This window comes from Pelophylax lessonae (genome assembly GCF_965119305.1).
Source record: "Pelophylax lessonae genome assembly, chromosome: 7".
NCBI lineage: Eukaryota > Metazoa > Chordata > Amphibia > Anura > Ranidae > Pelophylax > Pelophylax lessonae.
The window spans coordinates 186,641,960-186,661,984 of record NC_138774.1 but is presented as its reverse complement, the minus strand read 5'-3'; the positions used below and the strand labels follow the sequence as shown (position 1 = coordinate 186,661,984).

At 44.5% G+C, this 20,025-nt stretch overlaps 1 protein-coding gene across 5 annotated transcripts in view; it reads right to left on the bottom strand.

Annotated features, from left to right (window-relative positions):
- The window catches only part of SEC16A (SEC16 homolog A, endoplasmic reticulum export factor), a 440,683-nt gene that overhangs the window by 343,038 nt on the left and 77,620 nt on the right, over positions 1-20,025 (bottom strand). For 3 of the 5 annotated variants that reach the window (XM_082262805.1, XM_082262807.1, XM_082262806.1), the window contains exons 23-28: positions 18,280-18,438; positions 17,568-17,657; positions 12,734-12,793; positions 6,273-6,393; positions 4,944-5,081; positions 4,041-4,132 (exon numbers count right to left, since the gene is read on the bottom strand). In XM_082262805.1, coding sequence (XP_082118931.1) covers positions 4,041-4,132; positions 4,944-5,081; positions 6,273-6,393; positions 12,734-12,793; positions 17,568-17,657; positions 18,280-18,438 — 660 coding nt within the window. Of the gene's footprint in view, positions 1-4,040; positions 4,133-4,943; positions 5,082-6,272; positions 6,394-12,733; positions 12,794-17,551; positions 17,658-18,279; positions 18,439-20,025 lie in introns of those variants that run through there. The other 2 variants (XM_082262808.1, XM_082262809.1) reach the window with 2 other exon arrangements.

Below are 20,025 nucleotides of genomic sequence, written 5' to 3'. Positions count from 1 at the left end.
AATCCTCCAGCATTCAGACCCCCTGAGCACAATCTGGGCCGAGGACACCCCCCCACCCGGACAGGCTGGCTTCCGTGGTGACGACCGTCCAGTACAGGGGGAAGAAATTATTTTCCCTGACGAAGTATCGGAGAACAAAGCCACCAAACCAGGGACCCCCTCATACTCTGGCTCCACATGATCAGATTGTCTAGAGATCCTTGTTCCATTTCACCAGAATCTCCTTCTGCAGAGATCTCGTGTGGAACTGCCTCGAAGGTAGACACCATCAGGCCCAGCACCCACATGCACATCTGAAAAGATGACCGTCTGCTGGACAGCAGAAGCTGAATTGCCTCCTGCAATTTCTGAAGTTTTTCCTGGGAAAGAAACACTCTGAGTCCAGAGTCAGACCCAGATAGTCCAAACTTGTGGACAGAACCAGAGAAGACTTATGAAGATTCAGAATCCAACCGAACTCCTTCAGAGTTCGCAGAGAAATCTCCAAGTTTTCCAACAGAGCAGTCGAAGACTCTGCTCGCAAAAGCAGATCGTCCAGATGACATAGCAATGCTAGCACCGGGGCCAATACTTTTGTGAATACCGAGGAGCGGAGGCGAGACCAAAGGGTAAAGACACAAACTGATAATGCTCCTCACGCGCAGCGAAGCAGATGAAGCGCTGGTGGGCAGCACTTATTGGGATGCGAAAGTGGGCGTCCTTGATGTCGATGGAGGCGGGGAAACCCCCCTGACTTGGGACGCCACTACCGTGCAAATGGATTCCATTTGGAACTTCAGTACCTGCACAAAGCGGTTTAGCGCCTTCAGGTCCAGAATGGGACGCACCTTGCCTTCATTCCTGGGAACTGTAAACAGGTTTGAGTAAAAACCTTAAAAATGTTCTAATGTCGGAACCGGATCATACACCCTTTGAAGTACCAAGTATTTCACTGCACCATAGAGATCCCCTAAGCGACCCGGGGACAAGTGCAGGTTGGAAGGGAAGAACCTTTCCAGAGGATAAGATCAAAACTCGATCTTGTACCCGGAGCGAATGACTTTGTGTACCCACTTGCTGTGGATCAGGGAGGTCAGTCCACAAGTCCGGAAACCAGCGAAGGCACCCCCCCCCCAACCCAGATAAGGGTGAGGGCGTCCCTTCATGCTGAGGAAGTCTTGTCCGCAGTTCTGGCAGAACTCGCTAAGGGCTTGCCAGACCAAGACCTCTTAGAACCCCTGGCAGAGGCACTAGGCCCTAAAAGGCTTAGAGCCCTTGTCTTGAGACCCAGAGGGACGAAAAAGCTGCTTGTGAGCCGAAAAGAAAGGCCCCCCCCCGTCTGCAACAGGACTCCTTCCTCGGGCTTCCATGGGTAAGAAGAGAACTCTTTCCCCCTGTGAACCTTTTGATGATGTCATCCAAGGAAGCTCCAAACAGGCGACCCCCACAAATGGACAATCGGATAAGGCCTGCTTAGAAACCTAGTCTGCAGACCAGCATTTCAGTCAGATAATACGCCGCAGGACCATCGCTGAGACAGACACCCTAGAAATCAAGGGAGCAGATTTAAAAGAGGCATCACAGACAAACTGTAGCCCTTGGACCATAGATTCGCCAGCGCCGCAAAGGCAGGGGGGAGCCGTTCCCCCTCTAGGTCCCTGCGTAGAAGTTTTGCCCACTTGGTCATAGTTTGCGACACCAGGGCAAAAGTAAATACCGGTCTAATTGCCGAACCAGCCACAGTGAACATATGGTGGGCCAAGGCTTCCGACCGATCAGCCGATCTTTGAAGACCGGGGACTCTTCAACCAGGATTACGGTGGCTTTATTTAACCTGGAAACCGGGGAGTCCACTACAGAAGGAACCATCCATTTTTTAAAGGAGGGAATCCTCATAGGAGTACCGCATTGCAAAACGCTTAGGAATTGCAAAAGTGCGTTTCAGGCACCCCCACTGTTTTGTGACAATAGGCGGGAAGAGGGAACGCCTTCGCCGCTTTTGAGGGCCTGTGGGTGCAATGCCTCCGATGCTGCGTTAGTTGCATCCCTCCATCTTTAAGGTTTCCCACAAGGATACAACCAGTGCATCCATTAGCGTCTTTTCATGTGCGGCTAGAGGAGCAGAGGAATCATCCTCTGAGCATGTGGGGTGCGTGGACGCAGACCATGAAGGGTAACACGCATTTGCGGCGGCTGAATCAGATTCTGGATCTGATGAGACAGAGGAAACAGGTGAAGGCGGGGGGCGCTTTTTGCTAGCCTGTCTGCACAGGACCCAATCTACCTTGGACACCAAGGACTCTAGGACCAGTCAGTGCAGTCAGTTGTTGGGACCGGAGGGACTGACAGCCTCTAAGAGGGGATCAGGTGGTGAAATATGCTCCAGGTACTCCACCAGAGGAGAAGTGAACCCACACAAAAAAAGGTGTAGAACACTGTAAGGGACACCCCACCACGCTGTGACACCACAAGGCCCAGCACAGAGAGGGAGAGAAAACCCCACAAAGACTTGCCACCACCGGTCAGGTACTCACAGCACCGGACTAACTGCACACCATGCAGCGATCAGGAAGAGGAATGTCCAGGGATCAGCACTAGAGGCCAAGGAAAGGCTCCCACCGCCGAATCACCGCCCATCCGGCTCCAAAAACATGGCCACCACCATTTTCAATAGGAAACCACAAGAAAATGGCCGCCGAGGCTACACAAACATGGCCGCCAATCTGTAGCATGAGAAGCTACAAGAAAACTGCAGCCCCGCACGGCACAACGCAGCTCCCAGGTGCCCCAGCAGCCCAAAAAATGATCCCAACAGGAAGGGGGGCCTTGGCAGGCGGCCCCACCAGGCTCATCCCCCTCTTGAGGAACAATCGTTCAGTCGCAGGCAGCGCACTACCCTCCCATCCCTATAGCCAGTACAACACCCCAGGCCGAACTAAAAAAGGAATGTCCACCCTACCCTGGAGGGGGAGGTGCGGGCAGATGGGGGGGGGGGGGTAAAGGCCTGCAATAGACCACCAAGACAAGGGGGAATGCTGACTGGGAGGAAGGGGGTCCGACCATCCTAGGGAGGGGCCCACATCCACCCGAAACCCTCCAGGGGTAGTGGGAGGACAGCTACTTACCAGGAACAGGGTGGGCACTGCTCCGGACAGGACACCGCTCCATCATAATTGTGGGTGCTGTCGGCCTGGAAGAAATGCTGTGACTCAGGCCGAAGCCAATTTGTATACATCCTCACGAGATGTTCAACTTGCAGGCCAGCCCCCGTCCAGTGGGGCTATGCCGTGGCAAAACTAACGCGGAGCTGCGGTCTGCACAAGTTCACTGGCGGGACTGGGGGAACCCTAAGGATCTATAATATCCAGTTTGTCTCCCAGTCCGACACTTGATTGTAGTTCTCACAGGAACAAAATAAGAGGATTATTTAAAATGAAGAAAATTGCCAGGACCAGAGATCCCAGCAAGGAAGTTGGTCCTTACTCCTCCTGACTAGGCAGAAAAACTGAATGCCTATATACCCCCTGGGACTTCCCATAGGCGTAGTCAAGCTTTTTTCTGCCCAGTGTCCTACTCCTGTAGGGGGCAGTATAACCCAATGGTTAAGAAGAATCAGGAGCTGTGTCTGTCAATGAACGAAAGAGAAAGGGTGTTCAATCTTCTAGAATACCAGTGTAAAACTGGGACCTGCTGGGTACAGCAGCAGTTATATGGGAACTTGCTAAAAATGTTCCGTTTTGCCAGTGTCCTAGCCTTGTGTAGGTGGGAATATAACCCAACTGTTTTAAATACCCATGTTCCTCAATGGACAAGAATTTTTTATTTATTTTTTTCCACAGAATGTGGAAGGCTTAAAGCCTAAATGAGGTTTTTGTTGCATTGTCACCTTTAGAGAGATTTCCATTCAATTTCTGTGCCAATGAGATCAGTCACCACAATGGGAAGATTTATCTTCACTTTCTAACAGATTTTAACATCTCCCAACATTTCTCGGATAAACTTAAAACTAACGAACATCATTTTAGCTGGAATCGCACATTAATAATGCCAGTCAAACTCACCTGTGTCTGGGTGGGATTATCATGGCCTGGCTGGTCTGGAGGTTGTATCGTTTCTGCATCTGAGCCAAGACTGGGTTGACCCTCTTCTGGAACTGTTAAAGAAACAAAAAAGGTCAAACCAAGGTTTTGTAGCACTGGGATTGAGATAGAGGTGATACTTGATGTTTCAACTCCATTAGTAGGTTCAATTTACAGACATATCCAGTTCAAAGTGCAGCTGATTGTCTGGCATTGTTTTTGTTTGTCCTTTTAGACATGCATGAAATAACGATTTTATTGTTTAAGGTGCTTCAAGATTAAAATGTGATTGAGCTTTATGGTTTCTCTTTTCTTTGGTGTGAGTTTTCATTGTTTTATACAGAAATTTCAGCAACTGTTCCAAAAATATACTTAACATGCTGTCTTTTTTACAGCCTACAACCAGAAAGAAAAATGTGTACAAATGTGAAAATCACATAAGAATGTCATTATTGTATAACTGAAATATACTATATTCTATTTTTAAAGCTCCAGGTACACTCATTTAAATATATTTCTCAATAGCCAAAATCATTTAAATCCACTAAGTTCACTGTACGCAAACCCATATATTACCTTGCAAAAGTAGCAGTGCCAATAGTGAGTAGAGCTGTGGGAGGGGCCAGATAGACTCCACCCACTGTGTAAACTACAGGAGGGGGCAGAGACAAGAACATTCATCTTGCACAAGGAACAAGAGCAGCAGTGAGCGGTCTTTATTACAGGACGCTCCTGCACAGAGGCAAAGCTTCACGCTGGATTACTGCACAGAGCTGGAAAGAATACACAATGCACACCAAAATTCAAGCAAGTTTCAAGCCCAGGGTTCAGCTTTAAGAACAGAAAGAGCCTATAATTCAGTACCATAAGGGAACCGCTGTTCACCTGAGTTAGGAACAAAGAGGTTTGATGGGATGGGCATTGGTGCTAGCGGAGCAAAAAGATCAGCTGGTGGTGGCACAGTACTTGCTGGTTTGTTGCCACCAGGGTTTAACACATCCACATAGCGGCCTCTGGCACCTCCTGTATAAAAAAAAAAAAAAAAAAAAAAAACATTCAGGAATCAAGAATCGGTTTTACCAAAGAAATCACCATTCCATTTGTCATGTCACACAAAACCAGCTTTGTTTATAAAATTCACATGTGTACTATGAACTAAGTGGCAAACTGGATATACACTGAAAGAGGTCCAATTTATAAGTGTGTTAGGGTAAGGCCTACTCATTAAATATCCCCAGCGCCCCACTGTGATGCTTTTAGAAAAAACTTAAAGCAGTATTAAACTCAAAAGCAAACCTATATTATATTGCAGCTTACCAATTCTTATATAAGATGGCTGCGTTATCTTTTTTAGGCTTTTATTTTCACCTAGTGATCATGCCAGTAACGCCCCCCTTCACACTTGTGCGACCTTAAAGTCGCGCAATTTTGCCGCAATTTCTTGCTGCGATTTACACTGGACTTGAAACAATACATGTGTAATCTTGAGGTCTTTGGACCTCAAAACGCATGAAAGTCAGACCAAAGTAGTGCAGGGACTACTTTGAAGTCGTTGCGACTTGAAGTTGCACAGATGAATGGTACTCATTGGAAATCATGGAGTACGACTTGTCATATGACTTTGCAGTCCCAATTTGCACGACAAGTTGCATGCACAAGTGTGAAAGCGGTCTTAATCTGTTTTTCAATAGAACAAGCTGTTTTGAAGATGTAGCAGTTTAAGGGTTGAGACAAACCATTTAAAACTGACAGGTGCCTACAATTATCAGCATTTATTTCAGTAAAACTTAACCCAAAAGGAGCTAAACTGTTGCTGTAACTGCTTAAAAAGTGTTAGCTGGAGTTTGGCTTAAATTTATTTGTGAATCTTAATACGTCTAACACTCCAATCCCTCCGACTGACAATGCTGCTGTTCAAAGGTGTTTCTGTTGCTCCTCCATCAATAGTGTAGTCCAATTTAAAAAAAAAAAAAAAAAAAAAAAAGTGTGTTACTGGACAGATCAAGTGCAAGGGAAAAGGCCTTAAAAAACGAATGCAACCACCACATCTATAGTTCTGGTTCATTACAGCTTTATTGTACACAGGAGGACATCTTTTATTTAATTTTTTTGTACTTTCAGAAGCCTACATTTAGGGGATTAAAAAAAAAAAAAAAAAAAAAAAATCAACCAAATGTTTGCAAAGACCCTGTTAAGACAAGAGGATACTGTTACCTGCTCTGATGGAGAACATATTGACTGAAGGATTTGGGGGAGCTCCGGGTCCGCCTGGTCCAGAGGAGCTAGACTGCGGTCTTTTCGGCATAACTGATGGAGGTGGAGGCAGTGGCTTGTTCTAGAAATAGAACATATTGCTATTATGTACATAGACTTATGTGCAGTGCCATAGATTTTCATGCCCATGTAAAAAAAAAAAAAAAAAAAAAAAAAACTTACAAAATAGAAGGATATGTTTAACCCATGCATCTACTTTACTGCAATAGACAAAGGCGGTTCAACTAATTAAAAATTCTGCACTGAGTTTTGTGATATCCATCAGTACAATACTAGTGCTATGAAAAACTACATTTTAGTTTTTTTCTTTATTTAAAGCAACAATTCAAAGACAAAACAATTTTGAGCCTTAATAATTAGTAAATCCAAAATTTAAATAGCACAATTATGTTATATAATTCTCAAACCTATATACTAAATAGCATATAATACCGATACATAAAACAAAAAAAAAAAAAAAAAGGATTTCGTCCATATGGCTAATGGATCTGCTCAGCACATGACTTTGAAAAAACAGAAGAAAGATAAAAAGCACAAAAAAGTAATCTATATAATAACAGTGGTTATATGGCTTGTTATTTTTATGAGTTTCATTTAAGTGGATGCAGGATGATGTGAACAGGTCCTTTGGAACATGTAACATGTTTTTTCAAAAAAACCACCACAAAACCTCTCTCTTCGTTTCTGTTACAATTTTGCAAATAAATAGATTTTTAACATAAAATCTATTTCTCTGACGTTCATTGACGAACACATCTTCAGATCTTTAGAACCGTTGGGTTATACTTCCCCCTACAGGAATAGGACACTAGGCAGAAAGTCTGGCTAGGCCTATGGGAAGTCCCAGGGGGTATACTCCCTCACTCTGCTATAGGCACTCAGTTTAGTTACAAGCAGTGTTAGAAGAATTACAACTCCACAGAGGGGTGGGTGCTGCATCCGTCAATGAACATCAGAGAAATTGATTTTACGGTAAGTCAAAAATGCAATTTTCTCGACACAGCTTTAGATCTTCATAACCGTTGGGACATCCCCAAGCAGTGTTAAAAATGAAGGGTGGGAACGGCAAAAAAAAAAAAAAAAAAATTTCCAAGGCTAAACAGTAGCCAACCAGGCAACGGGTGCTCAACCAAAACAACTGGAGCCCACCTGAAAAATATACACCCTCGAAGAGGATCAGGTCCTCTCAACAGCAGCCTGCAAAACCTTGCGGCCAAAAGAAGTATCTGCAGATGCCAACACATCCACTTTATAAAACTTTGTGAAAGTGTGCACCAACGACAAAGTAGCTGCCTTGCAAACCTGCATCACCGATGTCTGATGACAGAAGGCTCAGGAGGCACTGAGCGCCCGAGTAGAATGTGCCTTGACAGGAGGCCCTTGGAAAAATGGCTGTAGCCGGAAACATGTCGGGCAAAGCAGCCCACTGATGAACTGTGACTGAACCGCTAGCTGGGAGTAGCAGAGTATTCTTCAATGTGAGTGGCTATTACCGTACTTTGTGCTTTTACTAATGAATACATTTCGTTTCCATTTTACTTTGCATTGATGATTGACCTCAGAGATTGAGAGAAGACCCTGTGGTGCTGGCTTGCTGTATCCTCCAAGTGCATGCGAATCATCCCACTAAACCTGTATTGTTACAAGCAAGTGATTGTTTTAGCTTTGGTGAGTGTGGAATGCACGAGGGGTGGAGGAAGTGTGTACAGATCATACTGCATTAACCCTGCACTGGGGGAACCCTCCCTATAAGTGTGTTTTTCACCAATTGTGATGTACTGCACCATGATCTTTTTCCTTTCATCTCTCTGCATATACGGACTCTACATCTGAGGACTATATGCTTGATTAACATCAGACGGATTCTTTATTGCAGGTGTTTCTATTTGACATATACTTTGATCCTGAGACTGATGGACTTTTTTACTTAAAATTTCACTAAGGGCTGCAATATACTTTTGACTTTTTATGTGAGGACTGGTGTACCCTTTATTGCTGGCTGCTGGTATTAGGAGTTTTGTGCTGATATTGTATCTTTATTTTTATTAAATCAGATGATACTGACCTCCCAGCGTGTCTATGGCGTCTGCCAGAGGATCCCGTGATCCGAGCCACAAACCTCTGCACCTTTCTATTGAGCCTGGACGCCAACAGATCCACCTCTGGAATGTCCCACCGGAGACAACTGCTGAACCACCTCAGGATGAAGGAATCACTCCCCTTGGTCAAACGCCTGCCGACAGATAATCGGCCTGACAGTTTTCCACCCCGGAATGTGTACGGTGGAGAGGGCTGGAACGACCCGTTCTGCCCACCTTAAAATGCCAGCTACCTCCAGAGCCACCAGGACACTTCTTGTGCCCCCCCGGTGATTGACATAAGCCACGGCCATGGCGTTGTCCAATTGAATGTGCACTGGACATCCCTGAAGACGATCAATCCAATGTTCTAGGCACAGTCTGATTGCTCAGCGTTTCAAGACATTGATCGGTAGTCTGGAATCTGCCTTTGCAGGGGCCTCGTATGGAACTGTGCAAACGGAACACCATCAGGCCCGCACCCGTATATGCAGGTCTGGAGGGATGACCATCTGCTGGAAAACAGGGGAAACGAATTGCAGCCTGCAATTTCGTGAGTTTGTCCAGAGGAAGGAGACTCGGCTCGCAGAAGGAGATCGTCCAAGTAGCCCAGTATCACGATCCGCCGTTGGCATATCAAAGCTAGCACCGGGACTAACCCTTTTGTGAAGACCCCAGGAGCAGAGGAGTGGCCAAAGGGTAACGCCACAAACTGATAATACTAATCTCCCCACAGCAAAGCGAAGAAAACTCTGGTGACTGACATATTGGAATGTGAAGGTAAGCATCCTTGATGTCGATAGAGGCAAGGAAATCCCCATGACGCAGGGATGCCACAACTGTGCGAATGGACTCCATTCTGAACTTCTGCACCCGCACAAAGCAGTTCAGCGTCTTGAGGTCCAGGATGGACGCACTTTGCCTTCCTTCCTGGGAACTGTAAAAAGGATTGAGTAAACCCTGAAAACGTTTCCGATGTCAGAACTGGGACAATCACCCCTTGAACTGCCCCAAACAGCCCCTGTAAGCAGTCCAGGGACAGGCACAAGTTGGAAGGAAAGAACCTTGCCGGGGGACAAGAGCAAATCTTGTAGCCGGACCGTATGACTTAGTGGACCCTACTTGTCTTGCACCAGGGAAGTCCACGGGTCCAAAAACCAGGTAAGACGTCCCCCCCACCCCCAATACGGGTGAGGGCGCACCTTCATGCTGAAGGAACCTTGTCCGCGGGTCTGGAGAAGCCAGGTCTCAGCTTGAAAGACCAGGTTCATTTGGATCCTCCAGAGGAGGCCCTGAAAGGCTTCGAACCCTTGGCAGTCGACCCTGAGGGAGGAAAAAGCTTCTTATGAGCCGAGAAGGATGACGAGGTGCCTTGCCTTTAGTAGCCTGCGGAAGAAAGGTACTCTTCCCCCCTGTGAGACCTTTTATGAGTAGGACACTAGGAGGAAAAAAGGGTTAACAAACGTTAAAGCTTAACTACGCCCATGGGGTAGTCCCAGGTGGTAAACTCCCACTTCCTGCTCTAGGATCTCAGTTTTGTAACAAGTAGTGTCAGAAGAATACATAACCCAACTCCACAGAGGAGTGGGTGCTGTGTCCATCAATGAACATCAGAGAAAAGGATTTTACGCTAAGACAAAAAAAACAGTTTTGTCTTTCATTTTCTCATTTCATTCATTGACGGACACAGCGTCATATCTTCATTTGACAGATGGGACGTCCCAAAGCAGTATCAGCTTGAGAGGTGGGAAACAAACACAGTAGTAAACAACTCAACAGGCTAAACCAACCAGGTAAACCAGGAGCTCAACCAGGAACAACTGGAGCTCACCTACCAGAAACAAACCCCCTCGAACGGCAGAAGTCTCTGCCACAGAGGCCTACAAAACCTTGCGGCCAAAAGCAGCATCTGCAGATGCAAAAATATTCACCTTGTAGTACTTGGTGAACGTGAACACAGATGCCCAAGTGGCCATCTTGCAAACCTGGACTACTGACGCTTGATGACGGAAGGCCCAGTAGGCACTAAGTGCCCTTGTGGAATGCACCCTAAAAGGGAAAGGAGGAACCTGACCCTTAATTGAATAGGCCTGCACCACGTCTGCCTGATCCATTTGGAAATGGCCGAAGCAGATGCAGCCTGCCCCTTACGAGGACCATCCATAAGAATAAACAAGGAATCCGCTTTCCGAATAGGCTCAGTCGCCATCAAGTACACCCTAATGGCCCGAAGCACATCCAAATAATGCAAAGTAACCTCTTTCGGATGTTTTGGCTTAGGACATAACGAAGGCAACACAATGTCCTCATTAAAGTGGAACCCCGAAATCACTGACAAGGACGAAGCACCACTTTGTCCCTGTGAACCACCAGATAAGGCGACCGACAGGACAAGGCAGCCAGCTCTAAGACCCTGCATGCAGAAGTGATAGCCACCAAGAAAGCCACTTTCTGTGACAAGTAAATGAATTTCACGAATATTCTCAAAAGGCGGTCTTTGGAAAACAGTACCAGGTTAAGATCCCACAGAGGCACTAAAGCCCCGTACACACGCACAGATTGTTGGCCAACCGATCGGCCGTCTTTTGTCCAGTGTTTGTTGGTTGAAATGTGCTCTAGACTTGCACTGGACTTTTGTTGGCCAACAAAAACCAACTTCAGAAGTGATGTCATGTGATGGTTGACTTTCCGTGTGTTTTTCCTTCTCTGAGCATGCCCAGCCTTGCTCATCTGAATTTTGTCTGCCGAAATCTGTACTGACTGAGGAACAATCGGCCATTCTTTGTTGGCCAACAAAAATTTTATAGCATGCACACCAGATTTTTTTCGGCCGAAAATTCGCAGTTGATTGTCGGAAGCATCATACTAACAAGCCTACAATCGGCAGATCGGACGTTGGGCGGCAATTTACGGCCAACAATCTGTGCGTGTGTGAGGAGCCAAATGACAAACTCCCTGCACAAAGGTGTGAATCAAGGAAATCATTGCCAACGGTCTTTGGAAGAAAATTGCCAAAGCAGAAATCTGGCCCTTAACCTCCCTGGCGGTCCGATTAGGTCAGGATTTCTGTGCTAAAAGCGGTACATTGTTTTGCATAGAAATCGGTTTTACATTTAAAAAAAAAAAAAAAAAAAAACTCACCTTCCCCTGCCGTCCTCCCACTGTGTGCTCGGCAGATGGCGGCACCTGCCTTCCGGTTCCCTTCCCTGCGAGCGTTGAGGCGCAGGGGGGTGGAACCGGCGGCAAATTCAAAAGTGTAAATGCACTAAATGACATGATGCAAAGCTGTGATCCTAACGGATTACACTGTATCATGCCATTTCACCACAGGATTTCACCTGGTGAAGTTTCCAGTTCCCTGCCTGTGCTTTTCCAGTTCTTTGTGCCTGGAAAATAGAGAACGACCATGGCGTCCAAAAAGCGTTCTTTGCGCAAAAGCGCTTTTAGATGAACTGGAAAACAGCGACAGTGAAACAGTTACTTGAAGAACTGAGCGATAGCGATTAGTGGGAAACTTCGTCATCAGGTACGTAAAGGGACGAAAGCGACTATTCTGATGTCTCTTTATGGCATATAGCTCCGTTGGAAATTCTGAAGAATCATTTGATATACTTCCCAAATTCCACAAGCTATGTGCCAGAAAGTGACATCTGAATCGTCGCTGGCGTCACTTTCCGTACCTGATGACGAATTTTTTGCACAAAAACGCTTTTTGGACACCATGGTCGTTCAAAATTTTCCAGGCACAAAGCACTGGAAAAGCACAGCCAGGGCACTGGAAAAGTCACCAGGTGAAATCCTATGGTGAAAAAATACATTTTTTTTTTAAAAAGGAAAAAAAAAAAAAATGCCGGGACCCCAGATTACTCCTGACTAGGCAGAAAAAAAATAATCAGCATTTGTTAACATGTGATCGGCTGTGATTGGAAACAGCTGTTCACATGGTAAGGATCCCATGCATAGTACATCAAATGACATCCAGTCAAGATGGCAAAGCCACAATGCAGCCGTCATTCTGCTATAGGCCAGGCAAGGTGTTTAAACCCTATCAGACAATTTTTTTTCTTTTTAATTTCGCATACATAGGAAAATAGTGAACATTTTACTGTAATATACATTGCTATAGCATTATAAATACAAAAAAGACCCAAATAACCCTCTAATACAGCAAGATGAGGGAAAAAAAAAAAAAAAAAAAGCTTTACTAGCACAGAATAATCTTTGCTCTTGTTTTATCACCCTGTTAATATCTCAGAAGCTCCATAGAAATACTCAGACCTGGATCCTCAAACATGAAAAAACAGAAAATCGATGTCCACTCACCTCCTCTCCCTCAGGCTCATCCAGGTTCACCCAGCGCTGTTTATTCTCGTCCCAAACAATCTGCAATAGAGATTAAAAAAATTAGTTTACTGTGCAACTTGCAAAGCTACTGAAGCTGAAGAGTAGGTACAGTTTTTTTTTTGCATAGTTACATAGGTCTGGTTGTGACCAAAGTATGTATTTGTGTGTCTTGCCTGGCTGAACTCTGTGGAAGAGAGAAACCACTGTGGCCACTGCTACTTCAGTGATCACTCTATAGCTTCCGGGTCATGGACTGACAGAGTGACTCCTAATATTCATTAGACAGTAAGGTAGCCACTTGGCTCAGCATCGACAGCATTCATAGAATACAGAGAAATGCATTTTTCCAAAGAAAGCAAAGTTTCTCTGAATGAATGAGGTGGAGATTCTGATGTCATCTCCCCAGCTCTCCATCTCGTCCAATCTTAAGAGGCTTCTTCATTCACTGAATTAAAAACTAATTTCTGAATGACGCCTGTGCGGTACGAGCGTCCCCATGTTCACTATGCAGCAGGGCAGCTGCTTGGAACTGGACACAGAAGTTATACAAGGTGGACCAACGTAACTGCAAAAAAAAACCAAAAAAAAAAAACACATGCCTAAATTTTACTTTAAAACCTATATTATGCTGATCAGAATATTTAATATATCTCATACAATGGAAGATGCAAGAGCTGGAGTGAGAACACACCAGTAGCAGCAGGATGTGTGAGACAGAGGACAAGTATAGAGCCAAGAACAACAGTAATGACATATCAACACTGGAGTGAAAAAAAAAAAATAGAAGGCGGTAAAGCTACTATGAGTCCATCTCACTTTAGCTGTTGAATTTAGCATCTATTTTGTAATACCGAGAATGCAGACTGCCTTGCCAGACTTCCTAATGTAATTGGATGAGGCTGAGAAATTTGTAAAACCGCAAAAAACTCTGGTAGCCAAAATTCTCCATAGGCAATTTTTTCCACTTTAAAGATAACCATGAATTACGGCCCTAGAATTATTGCTCTTACTTCATGGCGATACCTCACGTGTGGTGCAATTTGTGTATACATAAATGCTCTACCTTTGCACTGGGGTATATACGTACAGGAGAACTTTTACTTTTTTTTTCCCAACTTTTTTAATTTTATTAGAATTTGAGTTTAACACTTTTTTCTTCATTTAACTTTATCACAAGGGGCTAACAAGCCCACTATATGATTGCATGAGTAAGTGACAGGTTCTCTTTATAGACATCAGGAGTCCATTAAACCCCCAACATCTCCTCCCTGCCCTCCACAGCAGGTAATCAAGCACAGTTAATGCTTGATTAACTGTTACCCCAGCTACAATTGCCAGAGAATGACAGCTCTGAATCTGGAAGTAATGTAATACACGGAAGAGGGCCATTAGAGCTCAGGAACCACCACAAGTGATGGAAGCCAGGGAAAGCTGCACCTTCAGAGCCCCATGCAAGTGATTGGAGGATCTAGAGCTAAATGATCACTTATCGGACATCCAATCACCGGCTCCAAAAATCCATACCAAGCTCTTGGCTGCAACAGCGTCCCTCAGCTTGCTTTACCTTCTTGAATACCAGGACTTTTATAAACGTACCTTAGTAGAAAAGGGGTTATACCTGTAATGATAGCATTCTGTATATGAAAGCCTTTTTATAAATTCACATTTATTCATATTTTTCTAAACATTTAGACAGATGCATGCAACAGCTGTGGATTCCCATGCCAGGTAAAACTCAGCTCTGCACAGGGAACAGATGAGGTAAGGTTACCATACAGAACAAGCTATTTCTCACCTACATTTTCAAATTATAATGCGGTCAGGATTTCATGAACGAAAAAATAGATTTCCAATTAAATCCATTTCTCTGATGTTCACACAGCTTTTGATCTTACCCATTGTGTTATACTGCCCCCTACAGGAGTCGGACACTAGGCAGAAAAAAAAGTCTATCTACACCTATGGGCAGTCCCAGGGGGTATACTCCCTTCCTCTGCTACTGGTACTTAGTTTTGTTACAAGCTGTGTCAGAAGAATTACAACTCCACAGAGGGGTGGGTGCTGTGTTCGTCAATGAACATCAGAGAAATGGATTTTACGATAAGTCTAAAATCCCATTTTCTCTTTTGTACATTGACTGACCGCTCCTGATCTTCTTCACCACTGGGACGTCCCAAAGCAGTGTTAAACATGAGGGATGGGAACAGCGAAAAATTCCCAAAGCTAAAACTATAGCCAACCAGGTAAACAGGAGCTCAACCAAAACAACTGGGGCCCATCTGAAAACAACAATACACCCTCAAAGAGGACCAGGTCCTCTAAACAGCAGCTTGCAAAACTTTGCGGCCAAAGGAAGCATCCGCAGATGCCAACACATCCACTTTATAGAACTTTGTAAAAATGTTCACCGATGACCAGGTGGCCGCCTTGCAAACCTGCGTCGCTGACGCCTCATGGCAGAAGGCGCAGGAGGCACTGAGCGCTCGTGAAGAATGCTCCTTGAAAGTAGACACCAAGGGTGGGACAAGACTCCGCAGTCTCTGGCCAATCAGATCCGGCTGAGTCAGGGGAACAAAGAGTCCTTGATAAGGCAGACACCATTAGGCCCAGCAACCGCATGCAAGTCTGGAGGGATGACTATCTGCTGGAGAGCAGGAGAAAAATTGCAGCCTGCAATTTCTGGAGTTTGTCCAGAGGAAAGGGCACTCTGCCTAAAGGCCGATTCCAGAGTCAGACCCAGATAGAGTCCAGCTTTGTGGACGGAACCAGAGCAGACTTCTGAAAATTCTGAATCCAGGCGAACTCCCTCAGAGTTCATTTGGTGATTTCAAGGTTTTCCACCAGAGCAGTAGGAGACTCCGCTCGCAGGAGGTGCTCCAAGTAGCCCAGTACGGTGATCCCCCATCAGCGTAACAATGGTAGCAGCAGGGCTAACACTTTTGTTAAGACCCAAGGAGCAGAGGCAAAACCAAAGGGTAATGCCACAAACTGATAATGCTCCTCTCCCGCGGCAAAACAGAGACCTTGTCCGCGGGTCTGGATAGGCCCGCTCTAGACGTGCCAGACCAAGTTCGCTTGGATCCACCAGAGGAGGCCCTAAACGGCTTTGATCCCTTGTCAGTAGACCGAGGGGCAAAAAACTTCTTATGAGCCAAGAAGGATGGCCCACGTCTACGACGAGGGTCCTTGCCCTTCGTAGCCTGTGGAAGAAAGGTACCCTTTGGGCCCCCCGAGACACCCTTCATGATGTCATCCAGGGTAGCTCCAGACAGACAGACAATCTCCTTGAAAAGGAAGTTCAATCAAGGCCTTCTTAGAAGTCTGGTCTGCAGACCAGCATTTGAGCCAAAAAATACACCGAAGGACAACTGCTGAAACAGAGCCTAGCAACTAGGGGAGACGCATTCGGGGGGGAGGGGGGTGATATGGCCCACAAGGACCACCATACCGATGAGGGGGGTGCCTAACGGGAAGGAGAGGGGGGACAGTTAAATTACCATATCAGGAACCAGACGGGCACCGCTCCAGACAGAGCCACCTCTCCATTGAAATGGGGGGGGGGGGTCTGTCGGCCAGGAGGAACACTCTGACTCGAGCCGAGACCCTGTTGTATGCACTCGCGAAGCGTTTATCCGTCTGGTAGAGGCCATGTCACGGCTAACCTAGCGCGGAGTTGAGGTCTGTGCGCGCTCCCTGGCCAGACTGGAGTGACCACTGGATTTAGATTATCCAGCCTGTCGCCCAGTGCAGTAGTTGATTGTAGATCCCACAGGAAAAAAAACAGGAAAAAAAATTCTATCTAAAAAGGAGAAATTTGATAGGACCAGAGATCCCAGCAAGGAACTAGGTCCTTAGTCCTGACTAGGCAGAAAAAAACCTAGAAAGAAACCAGAAAGTACCTATAGCAGAGAGTGGGAGTATACCCCCTGGGACTGCCCATGGGCATAGCTAGACTTTTTTTTCTGCCTAGTGTCCTACTCCTGTAGGGGGCAGTATAACCCAATGGTTAAGATGATCAGGAGCTATGTCCAATGAACGAAAGAGAAAAAATAGATTAACAATTGATAGTTTTAACCTTCAGCAGCCCTGATTGAAGAAGGTAAGTGATCAGCCCTAGGTTGAGAAGGTCAGTCTAAGATGGGAGCCTTACAGCTTGACAATGAGGTGACAATTGTGTCTAGGAGTAAGGCTGCATTATTAAAACAACTTAGGTCTGCATATTCAGATTCTTACAAATGCTCATTCTTTACTAGCTTTCTCAAAACAGATAAAAGAAATGTAGAATTTCATGTACTTTGGTTATTTAAAGAAGGGGCAACTTGCATAAAACCGCAAAATAATTCACAGCCCCATCAAGGCACTAACATGAAAAAATACAAAATGCCAGAAGTTAATTGCGTCACCCAGTTCTAACCAATCAGCAAACTTCACAGATGCTCACGAACCAAGTGGCCACTGGCCAGTGTGGTTTCAAGTTTTGAGAAAGGGAAAATTACTAGACTAACACCTCTGGATACCCCAGCAAGGAAAAGACAACCTGAAATGGAGAAGGTAATATTTTTTATGATTACAGCAGGAGTGCCGCAAATCAGATGTTTTCAGTGACTGCCAAAAATTACTGCACAATGGATTGCACCCCCCCCCCCCCCCGATTAGGTGTCTTCTAGTTATTAAAGGATTACCGTATAGTTGGGAATTTAGTGGCATTAAGACAAGAAATGAAGGGATGGGATTACAGACAAGCACAGAAGGTCAAAGCTACTATAAAGTGCACATAGCTGCACAGAGACCACTAACAGTCAAGATTTCTTACAGACTTATTCCTGTCATCAGGCAAGTGGGCTTCGTTCTTTCCTTTTCCCATCAGCCAGCCAATTTTCAAGGGAAACCAACTTCTACTGCCCTACAAAATGGTTCAGAAAGAAACAAGTGTGAGAACTACAGGCTTAGAATGTGGCAACTAAACCTGAATATAATTAAAATGCTGCAAGTTTCCACCCAGCATCCCCTGTGCTGCAATTGACAGTGCCCCTCTGCTGATTTCAAGTGGATGTTCATTTTGCGTTGAGCCACTTTTTTGAGAATGACGCCAATCCATTTAATGGGGCTTTGTTTCTGAGACAGCCCTACCTAAAAAAAAAGGCCATGGGTTTCTAACAAACAGGTACAGAGTAGGTGAATAATTAAATAAGGCAAAAAAAGCTGCAGTACATAAAGCTACGTACTACAGTGTGAAGCTGTACTTTAGATCAGCCTGTGCCATTTTACTATATTTGAAAAGTTCATTTTCTCTTATTTTCTTCCAAATATATAATAAAGCTTGTTTTTAAGGGCTTTTAACCATTAATTTCGATGGTAAAAATAAAGCCCTAAAGCACCTTCCTACTCTGAGGTTTGAGCTATTAGCAGGATGCACAATTAGCATTGTGCTGGTCATCCAATACCCTAAAGTAGCTATGGAAATTTCAGAGTTCCACTTAAATACCTACCAAGGAGTCTGGCAAAGACTCCAGGAAAGCACTTACCCCTTGTGATTGGTGATTGACCTTGGGTTCTTTCTTGGGCTCGGATCTCTCGGTTTCAGGAATGGCTGGAGGAGGGGGTGAAGGCTGAATACCTATAGAACTCCTTCTGGTTGATCCAATTGAGTGGGTAGAGGACTCAGAGGTGGTCCGAGTCCGTCTCTAATCATAAAAAAACAAAAAACATTTTAGGCTTTGGAACAAAATTATTGAAATTATATGAGCAAGGCAAACCTGACCTGCAGATACAAACACATTCATTTCACTAAACCAATGCATTTCTCGGACATCAGGACTATAAATTCCTGTACTGTAGTAATAACAGGCTAGAAAGACAGCGTTAAGATAGGCACTACCCTTGTTTAGGAAGGTACGGCTGTGAAATTCTGGTGCCACTTTTAACCACTTGCCTACAGTGCACTTTCACCCCCTTCCTGCCCAGACCGATTTTCAGCTTTAAGCGCTCTCACAATTTGACTGAGAATTACTCAGTCATGCAACACTGTACCCATACAAAAATTGTGTCTTTTTTTTCACACAAATAGAGCTTTCTTTTGATGGTATTTGATCAATACTGGGTTTATTTTTTGTGCTATAAATAAAAAAAGACTGAAAATATTGTGAAAAAAACTAAATTTTTCTTTGTTTCTGTCATAAAATTTTGCAAATTAGTCATTTTTCTTCACAAATTTTGGCCAAAATTTATACTGCTACTTATCTTTGGTAAAAAAAACCCAAATAAGTGTATATTATTTGGTCTTTGTGAAAGTTAGAGTCCACAAGTTATGGTGCGAATCATTGAAAATTGATCACACCTGATGTACTGAAGGCCTATCTCATTTCTTGAGACACTAAAAAGTCAGGAAAGTACAAATACCCCCCAAATGACCCCTTTTTGGAAAGTAGACATTCCAAGGTATTTAATAAGGGGCATGGTGAGTTTTTTGAAGTTGTATTTTTTTCCCACAATGCTTTGCAAAATGAAGATTTTTTTTTATTTTTACAAATTGCCGTATTAACAGGTTATTTCTCTCACACAGCACATGTATACTTGCAACTACACCCCAAAACACATTCTACTACTCCTCCTGAGTATGGCGATACCACATATGTGAGACTTTTTCACAGCCTGGCCACATACAGAGGCCTAACATCCAAGTAGCAGCGTCCGGCATTCTAGGAGCACAAATTACACATATAATTTCCTGACAACCTATCGCACTTTTGAAGGCCCTGGAGCACCAGGACAATGGAAACTCCCATAAAATGACCCCATTTTGGAAAGCAAACAGCCCAACGTATAATTTTTGAGGCATAATGAGTCTTTTGAATATGTCATTTTTTTCCACAAGTTTTTGGAAAATGTGGAAAGAAAATGAAAACACATTTTTTTTACACAAAGCTGTCCATTTATGCAATATTTCTAACACATAGCATGTACATAGCAAAAATTGCACCCCAAAATACATTCTGCTATTCCTCCCGAGTATGGCGATACCACATGTGTAACACTTTTTCACAGCCTGGCCACATACATAGGCCTAACATCCAAGTAGCGCTTTAAACAAAGTTGTCCATTTATCCACTTTAAGACTGGGCCTATTTTTGACACTTGGTGTTTACAAGCTAAAATCATTTTATTTTGCTAGAAAACTACTTGGAACCCCAAACATATATTTTTTTTTTTTAGCAGAGACCCTAGAGAATAAAATGGAGATCGTTGCAATATTTTTTATCACACCATATTTG